This window comes from Rana temporaria, chromosome 4 (assembly GCF_905171775.1).
Source record: "Rana temporaria chromosome 4, aRanTem1.1, whole genome shotgun sequence".
Classification (NCBI taxonomy): Eukaryota; Metazoa; Chordata; class Amphibia; order Anura; family Ranidae; genus Rana; species Rana temporaria.
Window position 1 is genome coordinate 360,961,690 of NC_053492.1, and position 12,515 is coordinate 360,974,204.

Consider the following 12,515-nt stretch of genomic DNA (forward strand, 5'->3'; position numbering starts at 1 on the left):
TGTTTACGAGACAAAACCATTTTTTTTTGCTAGAAAATTACTTAAAACCCCCAAACATTATATATTTTTTTTTCTAACACCCTAGAGAATAAAATGGAAGTCATTGCAATACTTTTTGTCACACCGTATTTGCGCAGCGGTCTTACAAGCGCACTTTTTTTGGAAAAAAATCACTTTTTTAAATGAAAAAATAAGACAACAATAAATTTGGCCCAATTTTTTTATATATTGTGAAAGATAATGTTACGCCGAGTAAAATGATACCCAACATGTCACGCTTAAAAATTGCGCCCGCTCGTGGCATGGCGTCAAACTTTTACCCTTAAAAATCTTGATAGGCGACGTTTAAAAAATTCTACAGGTTGCATTTTTTGAGTTACAGAGTAGGCCTAGGGCTAAAATTAATGCTCTCACTCTAACGATCGCGGCGATACCTCACTTGTGTGGTTTGAATACCGTTTTCATATGTCGGCGCTACTCGCGTATACGTTCGCTTCTACGCGCAAGCTCGTCGGGACGGGGCGCTTTAAAAAAATATTTTTTTGCTTTTCGCATTTATTTTTATTTATTTTAGAATTTTTAACACTGAAAAAAATAAAAAAATTATCACTTTTATTCCTATTACAAGGAATGTAAACATCCCTTGTAATAGAAAAAAGCATGACAGGTCCTCTTAAATATGAGATCTGGGGTCAAAAAGACCTCAGATCTCATATTTGGGCTTAAATGCAAAAAAAAAAAAAAAAAAATTTGGAAATGTCATTTTTTCAAATGACAAAAAAAAAAATGTTTCTTTAAGACGCTGGGCGGGACTGACGTTTTGACGTCACTTCCGCCCAGCGGAGCTATGGGGACGGGCGAAGGAGATTTTTCCTTCAGTCTCGTCCCCGCTCACCAGCCGGATGGTCGCGATCTCCTCCGCCGCGGAGACCGCCATTATCGTTAACACGGCCGCCCACAGAAGAGATTAATATCTCGAATGTGGCAGCAGCTGCTGCCGTTACCGAGATATTCATCTCTAAAGTGAGGACGTATAACGACGGTGGGCGGTCGGCAAGTAGTTAAGTGGTTAAAAAAAAGAAAACCACACAAAAAACGAAACAAAACAAAAAACAAAACCATGGTATACTTGATATTTAAGAAAGATTGATGTAAAAGAAATTAGAATTTTATCGTCACTTTAATATCTGTGCCTATCCAGAAAAAAAACTGTTTTGGACTGCCACCTGTTGGTTATGTTTGGTACCACATTGGCTGTATTTAAAGATTTTCTTAGTCCAAGGAAACACTTATTACAATTTTAAGAACAGGATCACTCAGGAAATTACTTGCTACATTTATACAAATATTTAATGAGTAGCTCTAGGTAAAACATTTTCATTTTGAATAGAGTGGGAAAGACTTCAAATATCTGTCACTTTTTGTTTTTGTGTTTCATTGGGAACATGAAAAGTGTTCCATGAATGAAGGGGGTGTTCATTTCATTCACCCATCCCCCACTCATTGATGGAAATTATAGTACAGCTTTTACGAATGGGGGGCAGAATGGGCGGGCATATTCGTCACTCTTCATTCGTGCCCGTGACAGGCCCAGCTGATCATATTAACCCCAACCAACCCCAGAAGATTATGGATGTAGGGGTATGGGGGGGGGCAGATTAATTACATAGTTACATAGTTGGTGAGGTTCAATAAAGACACTAGTCCATCCAATTCAACTTGTAGTGTACATGTGTGTGTGAGATTGTGTGTGTGAGTGTGTGTGTGTAAGTTTACATCAATAATAAATCCCATATACCTGTATGTTGTGATTGTTAAGATGTAATAGTATTTTGAAACTATTAACACTCCCTGCTGATACCACTGCTTGTAGAAGGAAGTTCCACTCCTTAGAGCTCTGAGGCCCCGTACACACGACCGAGTTTCTCGGCAGAATTCAGCCAGAAACTCGGTCGGAGCTGAATTCTGCCGAGAAACCCGGCCGTGTGTACACTTTCGGCCGAGGAAGCCGACGAGTTCCTCGTCGAGCCAAATAGAGAACATGTTCTCTATTTCCTCGTTGTTCAATGAGGAAAGTTGGCTCGCCAAGATCCTCGGCGGCTTCACACAGAACTCGACGAGCAAAACGATGAGCTTTGCCCGTCGAGTTCCTCGGACGTGTGTACGGGGCCTGAGGCCTCGTACACACGATCGTTTTCCTCGACAGAATCCATCAAGAAACTTGGTGGCAGAGCTTTTTTGCAGAGGAAAACGGTTCTGTGTATGTTTTTCGGCAAGAAAACTGTTGTGGAACTCGACGAGAAAAAAAGAGAACAAGTTCTCTTTTTCCTCGTCGGGAGTCTCAATTTACTCGTCGTGTTTCTCGTCGGGCTGGTTTACATTTGTGTGTATGCTTAGAATCCCGCGCATGCTCAGAATAAAGTATGAGACGCGAGCGCACCTTCGATAAAAGTAGCGTTCGTAATGGAGATAGCACATTCGTCACGCTGTAACAGACGGAAAAGCATGAATCTTCTCTTACCAAACTTTTACTCAACACGCAGTAACATGAGATTAGTAAAAGCAGCCCCAAGGGTTGTGCCAATGGAATGGAATTTCCCCTTTATAGTGCCGTCTTACGTGTTGTACGTCACCGTGTTTGAGAACGACGAGATTTTGTCTTGACCGTGTGTACGCAAAGAAAGCTTGTTAAGATTCTCGACAAGCCTGACAAGGAACTCGCCGAGGCAAACGATGTTTCATTTACGACGAGTTCCTCGGTCGTGTGTACGAGTCCTGACAGTAAAGAAGCCTCTACGCAATTTAAGATTAAACCGCTTCTCTTTCAGTTTCAATGGCCGCGTGTCTTTTTAACCACTTGCCGCCCGCCAATGACAAATTGACGTCGGCAAAGTGGTTGTAGAATCCTGACTGGACGTCATATGACGTCCTCAGGATTCTTAGCCGCTGCGCGCCCCTGGGGGCGCGCATCGCGGCGATCGTTGTTGCGGGGTGTCAGTCTGACACCCCGCAACACCGATCTCGGTAAAGAGTCTCTCACGGAGACTCTTTACCACGTGATCAGCCGTGTCCAACCACGGCTGATCACGATGTAAACAGGAAGAGCCGTTGATGGCTCTTCCTCACTCGCGTCTGACAGACGCGAGTAGAGGAGAGCCGATCGGCGGCTCTCCTGACAGGGGGGGTTCGCGCTGATTGTTTATCAGCGCAGCCCCCCTCGGATCGCCACATGGACCACCAGGGATGCCCACTAGGGAAGGGCAAAACTTAAAAAAAGGGGCAAAAAAAAAGCAAAAAAAAAAAGTCTGAAAAAAAAAAATGTGGGAAAAAAAAAAGATGCAAAAAAAAAAGATGCCAATCAGTGCCCACAAATGGGCACTGACTGGCAAGAAGTAAACAAGTAAATAATGCCGCCCCACAGTGTCCATCAGTGCCGCCCCACAGTGTCCATCAGTGCCACCCCACAGTGTCCATCAGTGCCACCCAACAGTGCCCATCTGTGCCACCCCACAGTGCCCATCTGTGCCACCCATAAGTGCCACCCCACAGTGCCCATCTGTGCCGCCCATGAGTGCCCATCTGTGCCGCCCATGAGTGCCCAGTGCCGCCCATGAGTGCCCATCAGTGCCGCCCATGAGTGCCCATCAATGCTGCCCATCAGTGCCGCCTATGTGTGCCCATGAGTGCCGCCTATGTGTGCCCATCAGTGCCGCATACCAGCGCCGCCAATCAGTGCCACCTCATCTGTGCCCGTCAGTACTACCTTGTCGATGTCCATCAGTGCCATCTCATCTGTGCCCATCAGTGCCACCATATCAGTGCCCGTAATTGAAAGAGAAAACGTACTTATTTACAAAAAAATTACAGAAAAAAATAAAAACTTAATTTTTTAAAAAAATTTCGGTCTTTTTTTAGTTGTTGCGCAAAAAAAAAAAAATCGCAGAGGTGATCAAATACCACCAAAAGAAAGCTCTATTTGTGGGTAAAAAAGGACGCCAATTTTGTTTGGGTACAGTGTAGCATGACCGCGCAATTGCCATTCAAAGTGCGACAGTGCTGAAAGCTGAAAATTGGCTTGGGCGGGAAGGTGTATACGTGCCCTGTATGGAAGTGGTTAAACTCCTTACCACTCAAAAGTTTTTTCCCTATTTTCGGGTCACCATTAAGGTATTTGTATATCGCTATCCTATCTCCTCCCAAGCGTCTCTTCTCCAGAGAGAATAAGTTTAATGCTTGTAGTCTTTTCCCATAGCTGAGATCCTCTATTCCCTTTATTCGTTTTGTTGCCCTTCTCTGGACTCTCTCCAGTTCCAGCACATCCTTCCTAAGGGCTGGTGCCCAGAAATGGACGACATACTCAAGATGGGGCCTGACCAGAGTCTTGTAGAGTGGGAGAATTATCGTTTTATCTCTGGAGTAAATCCCCTTTTTGAGGCATGCCAATATTCTGCTGGCCTTGCTTGCGGTAGCTTGGCATTGCATGCCATTGCTGAGCCTGTCCTCTACTAGGGACCCCCAGATGTGTTTCCATCCTGGATTCCCCCAGCGGGTCTCCATCTAGAGAAAAACTTTGTATTTTTAGCACCCAAATGCATTACTTAAAATTCATTAAGATTTCAACTAAAAAAAAAGCCAGCAGCAAAAGGGACACTCGCTGTGAATGGTAAAAAAAAAATGTAATTTAGGCTTTAATACTTTAACCACTTGCCGGCCTACCGCCGTCATTATACTGCGACTAGTCGGCACGATCCTGCGAACCGTCGTAGCTGTACGTCGGTCCCTTTAAGCAGGATAGCGGGCGGACACTATCTGCACTTTGGAGTTGCCGATGCTCGTGACCAGCGGTCACGATGACCGCCGGCCACGAGCGTTCGCGGACACGAGTGACAGAACAGGGACGTGTGTGTGTAAACACACACATCCCTGTTCTGTGAGGAGAGGAGACACAGATCGTGAGTTCCTACAAGCTAAGAACCATGATCTGTCATCTCCTATAGTGAGTCCCATCCCCCTACAGTTAGAACACACATTAGGGAACACATTTAACCCCTTGATCGCCCCCTAGTGTTAACCACTTGCTTCCCTGCCAGTGACATTTACACAGTAATAAGTCCATTTTTATAGCACTAATCGCTGTATAAATGCCAATGTTCCCAAAAATTTGTCAAAAGTGTCCGATGTGTCCTCCATAATGTCGCAGCACCAATAAAAATCACAGATAGCCACCATTACTAGTAAAAAAAATGCCATAAATCTATCCCCTATTTTGTAGACGCGATACCTTTTGCGCAAACCAATAAATATATGCTTTTTGTAATTTTTATAAGAATACATATTGGCCTAAACTGAGAAAAAAAAAATGCTTTTAAAAAAAAAAAATGGGGATATTTATTATAGCAAAAGGTACAAAATATTGTGTTTTTTTTTTCAAAATAGTCGCCCTTTTTTTGTTTATAGCATAAAAAATAAAAACCACAGGAGGTCATCAAATACCACCAAAAGAAAGCTCTATTTGTGGGGAAAAAAAGGACATCAATTTTGTTTGAGTACAACATCGCACAAAAGTGGCAATTGTCAGTTAAATCTACGCAGTGCCGTATCACAAAAAAAGGCCTGGTCATTGAGCAGCCAAATCTCCCAAGGCTAAAGTGGTTAATAACACAGAGAGTACTGTACATAATGCAGCAACAGATACCTAAGAAAAATGTCTGTTCAATATTCTAAAATTAGCTTGTTTAGAGCAGGTTACTATACAGTGGAACCTTGGATTACAAACATAATCCATTCCAGGAGAATGCTCATAATCCAAAGCACTCGCATAGCAAAGCGAGTTTCCTCATAGAAGTCAATGGAAACGAAAATAATGTGTTCTGCATTGACTTCTATGGCATGCAATACCGCATGTGGCCAGAGGTGGGGGGCGCTGGAGAGCCTCGGAAATACTTGGAAAGGCTCGGGGACAGCTCGGCTGAACTTCGGAAAACCTTGGAAAGGCTCAAGAAAGGAGTATTTCCAAGTATTTCCGAACGGCTCCGATCAGCTCCGTTTGGCTCCGGCGCCCCCACACCTCTGGCCAAATGCGGTATTGCACACTGCTGTGGCTTGAATCCTACTCGTTTTGCGAGACAACACTCGCAAACCGAGTCAGGTTTTTTAAAAATAAATGCTCGTATTGCGAAACGCACTTTAACCGCGTTACTCGCAATCCGAGGTTTCACTGTACATACTTTTAACAACCTTATTAAATAGGGCAAAATAGTTGAAGTCATTATTAAAATCACCAGCTGTACACTGGTCAGAGCTGGACTGTATGTCAGTATAAACTAAACATGGGTGGACTGCTGTGGTCAAATTCTGTTAAATTGAATGTAAGACTTTTTTAAAGGAAAGATCCACATATTACATGTATTAACTAGAGAACATAGGGCCAGATTCACGTACATTTCCGCCGGTGTAACGTAAGCCATTTACGTTACACCGCCGCAAGTTTTCAGGTTTAGTGCCCGATCCACAAAGCACTTACCTGGAAACTTGCGGCGGTGTATCGTAAATGCGTCCGGCGCAAGGCGGGCCAAATCAAATGGGCGGGTAACATTTAAATTAGGCGCGCGCGACGTTAAATTTTGAATTTCGATACGGGAACGACGGCCATACTTTAGACAGCAATACGCTTGCTGACTAAAGTTAGGGCACCAAAAACGACGACTAACTTTGCGACGGGAAACTAGACTAGCGGCGACGTAGCGAACGCAAAAAACCGTTGTGGATCGCCGTAACTGCTAATTTGCATACCCGATGCTGGTTTACGACGCGAACTTCCCCCAGCGGTGGCCGCGGTACTGCATCCTAAGATCCGACAGTGTAAAACAATTACACCTGTCGGATCTTAGGGATATCTATGCGTAACTGATTCTATGAATCAGTCGCATAGATAAAAACAGAGATACGACGGCGTATCAGGAGATACGCCGTCGTATCTCTTTTGTGAATCTGGCCCATAGTCCCTCTATTCACAGTTTTATTTTAATACTTTGTTAAGTCCTCGGCTTCACTAACTTCAGCACCAAATCCTTTACTCACAAAGCTCATCCATAGACCCACTCAGTGAGAGGACTCTAATTAGACACAATGGCCCGTATTCACAAAGCACTTACGCCGGCGTATCTCGATATATGCCGCGTAAGTGTAACTATGTGCCGTCGTATCTGTGCGCCGTGCCCACAGAACTAGATTCGCCTGAAAATAGGCTTCATCCGACCGACGTAACTTTCCTACGCCGGCGTATCGTGGGCGCATATTTACGCTGGCCGCTCCATTGCAAATATGCAAATGAGGGAGATACGTCGATTCATGAACGCAGTTGCGCCGGCGCATAATATACGCGGTTTGCTTAAGGCTTACGTCTGGCGTATAGTTATTCCCCATCTATGAGGCGCAACTCATGCAAAGGTATTTTACGTTGTTTACATAGTAGTACGTGAAGGGGTTGGGCGTAGGTTATGTTTACGTCGTAGGCAGTGATTCGACGTATCTTAGGCAGTAGTTTCTACGTGATTCTGAGCATGCGCACTGGGATGCGGCCACGGGACAGCGCATGCGCCGTACGTTATTCGTATCTTTATGACGCTCAGTCCATCATTTACATGGGGTCACGCCTCATTAGCATGGCTCACGCCTACTTCCACCTACGCTGGCTTACGCCGAGGAAACCCAGCGTAGATTTGGGGGCGAGTGCTTTGTGAATACTGTGCTTGGCGCTCTGCACTACGCCGGCGTAGCCTAAAAAAGATACGCTACGCCGGTATAAATATGTGCCAATGTATGTGAATCCGGGCCTTTGTTTACATAGGAAGCATTGGGTGGGTGGTGCTCTACTTCAGGGGCGGAGACAGCCAGTATAGTCAGGAAAGTCATGCCGTTAATAAAGTAAAACCACAATCAGAGAGGAGCACAGAATTAGCTTTTCTGGGTATGAAATGTATTACAAGGCATTTTACAGCAGAAGGCTGTGTTTGACCTGATCTGCCTAAAAAAATTTAACTCAATAGGACCATCTGCATCTAAAGAAGCACAATGCAAAACAAACAGGTCAAACACAGCCCCAGACATGTCATCACACCAGTGAATTAAATAGGATTCTTAGGCCCTGTACACACGATCAGTCTAAACCGATGAGAACGGACTGAAGTTCAGTTTCATCGGTTAACCGATGAAGCTGACTGATGGTCTGATGTGCCTATACACACCATTAGTTAAAAACCCGATCGAGTCCAACACGGTGACGTAAAACACACGACGTGCTGAAAAAAACGAAGTTCAATGCTTCCAAGCATGCGTTGACTTGATTCTGAGCATGCGCGGGTTTTGAACCGATGCTTTTGCATACTAACCGTCGGTTTTGACCTATCGGTTACCAGTCCATCAGTTCAATTTTAAAGCAAGTTCTAAATTTATGGACCGAAGGATAACTGACTGATGGGGCTCACACACGGTTGGTTTGGACCAATGAAACTGAACTTCAGTCCGTTCTAATCGGTTTAGACTGATCGTGTGTACAGGGCCTTAGAGAAATGTGGTGGTGGCTAAGGTGTTCTTCTAACAGATACGGCACCTCATTCCTGGGTAATAGAAAAAGTAGGGGAATTAGGGATTATAGCGGTGAGTGAGTGAAAAATGTATATAGCGCTACACATGCCAACTGAATCGCCTCTGGGCGCCAACAAACAAGTAAACGGGAAAATATTTGTTGCTTTTAAAAGGACATATATTTTTTAATATTAGACAGATAATTGTAGTATTATTAATCAATGCAACAATCAAGATAAACAATTGATTTGTACAGCAGGTTCTTTATCTTTGAAATGTGGTATGTACGGAGGCTATGTTAGCCCCTTTAGGGACATTTATTAGCCTTGGAGCTCTCTTGTCCCAATTCTTAATAATTTTTTGTTTGGTTTGTTCATTGTAGCATTGATCTTTTTAGTCCACTGCAGCCACACTAGGGCAGTGGTTGGTTTACCGCTGTGGGTGCCTTTGTTGGACCTGGTCTCTGGTTGACCTGGGGTAGGTTTGTTTGCTTTTCTGACCGACTGTGTGCACAGAGGCCACTTCTGTGGCTGGACTACACTATGACCAATATGACCTTGATATGTTTAACTCTCAGTCTGTGTTTATATGCTTTGTATTTTATTTTTTATTATTTATACCTTTATCATAATATTTTTTATATATTTTTCTGCATCATTAATTATTTGCCTTTCTTTGTAGAATTACAAACATTATTGATTGTACTCTACCCCCTGAAGAAGCCAATGCTTTGGCAAAACATGTTGGGACTTACTGCTATATAAATCAATTGTTTATCTTGATTGTTGCATTGATTAATAATACTACAATTATCTGTCTAATAATAAAAAATATATGTCCTTTTAAAAAGCAACAAATATTTCCCCATTTACCTGTTTGTTGGCACTGCTATAATCCCTATGTCCCCTACTTTTTCTAAATATGATTCTTCTGACCTGCTTTGAGGTGCAAATACAAAATAACACTTTCTACATTAGCCCTAAAGCGTCTGAGAACTTTTAAAGGAAAACTATGGTCTGTTTCATGTTTTTGTTCAGGCGAAAAAAGACAATGCAGCATGCTGGCGTTAAATTACAATGTTGTAATTAGATTTTATCAATAAGTTCTTGACACTTACATCATCTTGTTGTCTATCCCCTGCTGAGTTGTGAAGATCAGGATAGTGTTTGAGGAACTGAGCGATGTAAGTCATGATGGACTTTTCATCAGGCTTATCAACATCTACATCTAAGTGAAAAACATGGAAATACGCCTATTTATTCGGTTTGACAATGTTATTTTATACTGTATTATACATTCAATACTATATGTTCTTGAGATATAATCTGTAGTTAACGTCTAGTTCTATTTTTTATTCTAGTTGCTTTAATACAAGAAAATAAAAATACCTTCAGGCTCTAAGAGTCTGGGAATCCCCAGCTCAGTTTCTGCTATTGTAAAAGCATCTTCCAGATTTTCCCGATTGCTTCTTCCTTTCAGTATTTCCATGTCCACCAGTTCTGGACGAATTGCATAGATTATTGAGTGGAAGGCAATGCCACTTCTCCAACTTGATCCAAAGTCTTTTATTTCGATTCCATGACGCCTTTCGTTTTTTAAGGAAAACAAAAAGGATACTTTTGTTCAAAGCAGTCTGTATCCAGTAGTAACATTTATTTAGATATTTCAGGAAGTAACAAACTGAATGTTTCTATTCCTTAAAGGGTTGTAAAGATAAAAAAAAATCCCTAAATAGCTTCCTTTACCTTAGTGCAGTCCTCCTTCACTTACCTCATCCTTCCATTTTGCTTTTAACCCCCCTGGCGGTATTCCCGAGCGTGACTCGGGGTGGGTTTTTCATGTTACGATCGGTAACCCCGAGTCACACTCGGGCTAGCTATGCAGAGCCTGCAGCGTGCTCTGGCTTACCTTCTCCTGGATCCAGCGATGTCACCGCGCTGTGTGAGCGAGCGGGTCCTCGCTCGATTCACACAGCGTCCTCCTGTGCCGCCGATCTCCGTTCCCTGCGAAGTTACGACGCACGGGAGCGGAGATCGGCGCCAAATTCAAAAAAGTAAACAAACACTATACATACAGTATACTGTAATCTTATAGATTACAGTACTGTATGTAAAAAAAACACACACCCCTTGTCCCTAGTGGTCTGCCCAGTGTCCTACATGTCATTTTATATAATTAAAACCTTTCTTTCTGCCTGAAAACTGTAGATTGTCCATAGCAACCAAAAGTGTCTTTTTATGTCAAAAATGGTTTTAGATCAGCTAGAAAACAGCGATAATAAATTATAATCACTTGCAGAATTGTGCGATAGCGATTTGCGGGGAAATTCGTCATAAAAAAAAAATAATAATGACAGCAACAATTCTGCAACTGAGCAAATTTCAGTGATTTTGAGTTGATTACATTATTGAATAATTTTTATTTTAATTATATTATTACTTGCTATAATTATTTATAATTATTTATTATATTATAATTTAAAATTTTGTTTTTAAAAAAATGTCATACCCGGGATGCCTATTAGATTCTTGTTTGGTCAGATTTAAGTGAGTTATTCCTAAAAATCACAGGCCTACAGTATAAAACGCCTAATTTCCTTGCAAATAATTGTACCGCTTTCAGCATGTTTTTTCAGACAGAATCATACCGCCAGGGAGGTTAAGCATCAATAAAATCACTGCTCCAGAAAAAACGACCGTTTTTAAAACTTTTTTTTCCATTGATACATGTTCCCTGGGGCAAGACCCGGGTTCTCAAACCCGTTTTATGACAATAACTTGCATATTAGGCTTTAAAATGAGCACTTTTGAATTCGAACGTTCGAGTCCCATAGACGTCAATGGGGTTCTAAATATTCGTGCGAACGTTCGGCCCGTACGAAGGTTCTGGTGCGAACCGAACGGGGGGGGGGGGGATGTGTTCGGCTCATCTCTAGCCCTAGACCTCCTATGTAACTCAAAACATGCAACCTGTAGAATTTTTTAAACATCGCCTATGGAGATTTTTAAGGGTAAAAGTTTGTCGGCATTCCACGAGCAGGCGCAATTTTACAGAGTAACATGTTGGGTATCAATTTACTCTGCGTAACATTATATTTCATAAGATAAAAAAATTGGGCCAACTTTACTGTTGTCTCGTTTTTTAATTCAAAAAAGTATATTTTTTCACAAAAAAGTGCGCATGTAAGACCGCTGCACGGTGTGACAGAAAGTATTGCAACGACCGCCATTTTATTCTCTAGGGTGTTGGAAAAAAAATGTATAATGTTTGGGGGCTCTAAGTAATTGTCTAGCAAAAATTAATAAAACATTTTAACTGGTAAACAAGAAATCTCAGAAGGAGGCTCGGTCCTTAAGTGGACCAGATTATTAGCTGTGCTCTATGGTTCCATCCATTGATTCCCTAGGTCACTACATGACACAGTAGTGACATACAGGTCAGCAGGAGTAACCACTGAAAACTTACACTACTTGAAGTGTTTAAGGGTTTTCATATTCATATGTACATTTTCAAAAAAATTCAGTTAGCCATAAAAACATCAGATTCACAAATCATGCTTGATTTTCTTACCCCTGTTATTGATGTATACAGGTTATTTTCTATCTTGACTTTGCTTAAATTCTATGCTAAGTTTTATAACAGTACATAAGACATGTTTTATGAACATACAAAATAATGAAAGTTAACAAAAAAATATACTTACTTGGCTGCAGTATATTGTACCCATCTAAGCAGTGCTTTCTTGGCACCTCCTTGAATTTTATTGACCACTTTGCGTTTGTTTGGAGGACTGGCTGTATCAGAGCCCGCTAAACTGTCTACTGAAGATGTGCTACTAGACAGCGAATGAAGTTGTGGAAGATTGCTGGTTAATTCTTCAATCTATAAAAAGTATATAAAAAAAATATACATGAACACTTGATCACTTG

The 12,515-nt window shown here is 42.1% G+C and overlaps 1 protein-coding gene across 1 annotated transcript in view; it reads right to left on the reverse strand.

The window, feature by feature from the left end:
* Nucleotides 1-12,515, reverse strand: part of SYNE1 (spectrin repeat containing nuclear envelope protein 1) — a 595,717-nt gene that overhangs the window by 529,184 nt on the left and 54,018 nt on the right. The window contains exons 6-8 of the mRNA XM_040350885.1: nt 12,290-12,468; nt 9,975-10,171; nt 9,704-9,813 (exon numbers count right to left, since the gene is read on the reverse strand). Of these exons, the coding sequence (XP_040206819.1) occupies nt 9,704-9,813; nt 9,975-10,171; nt 12,290-12,468 (486 nt within the window). The remainder of the gene's footprint in view (nt 1-9,703; nt 9,814-9,974; nt 10,172-12,289; nt 12,469-12,515) is intronic.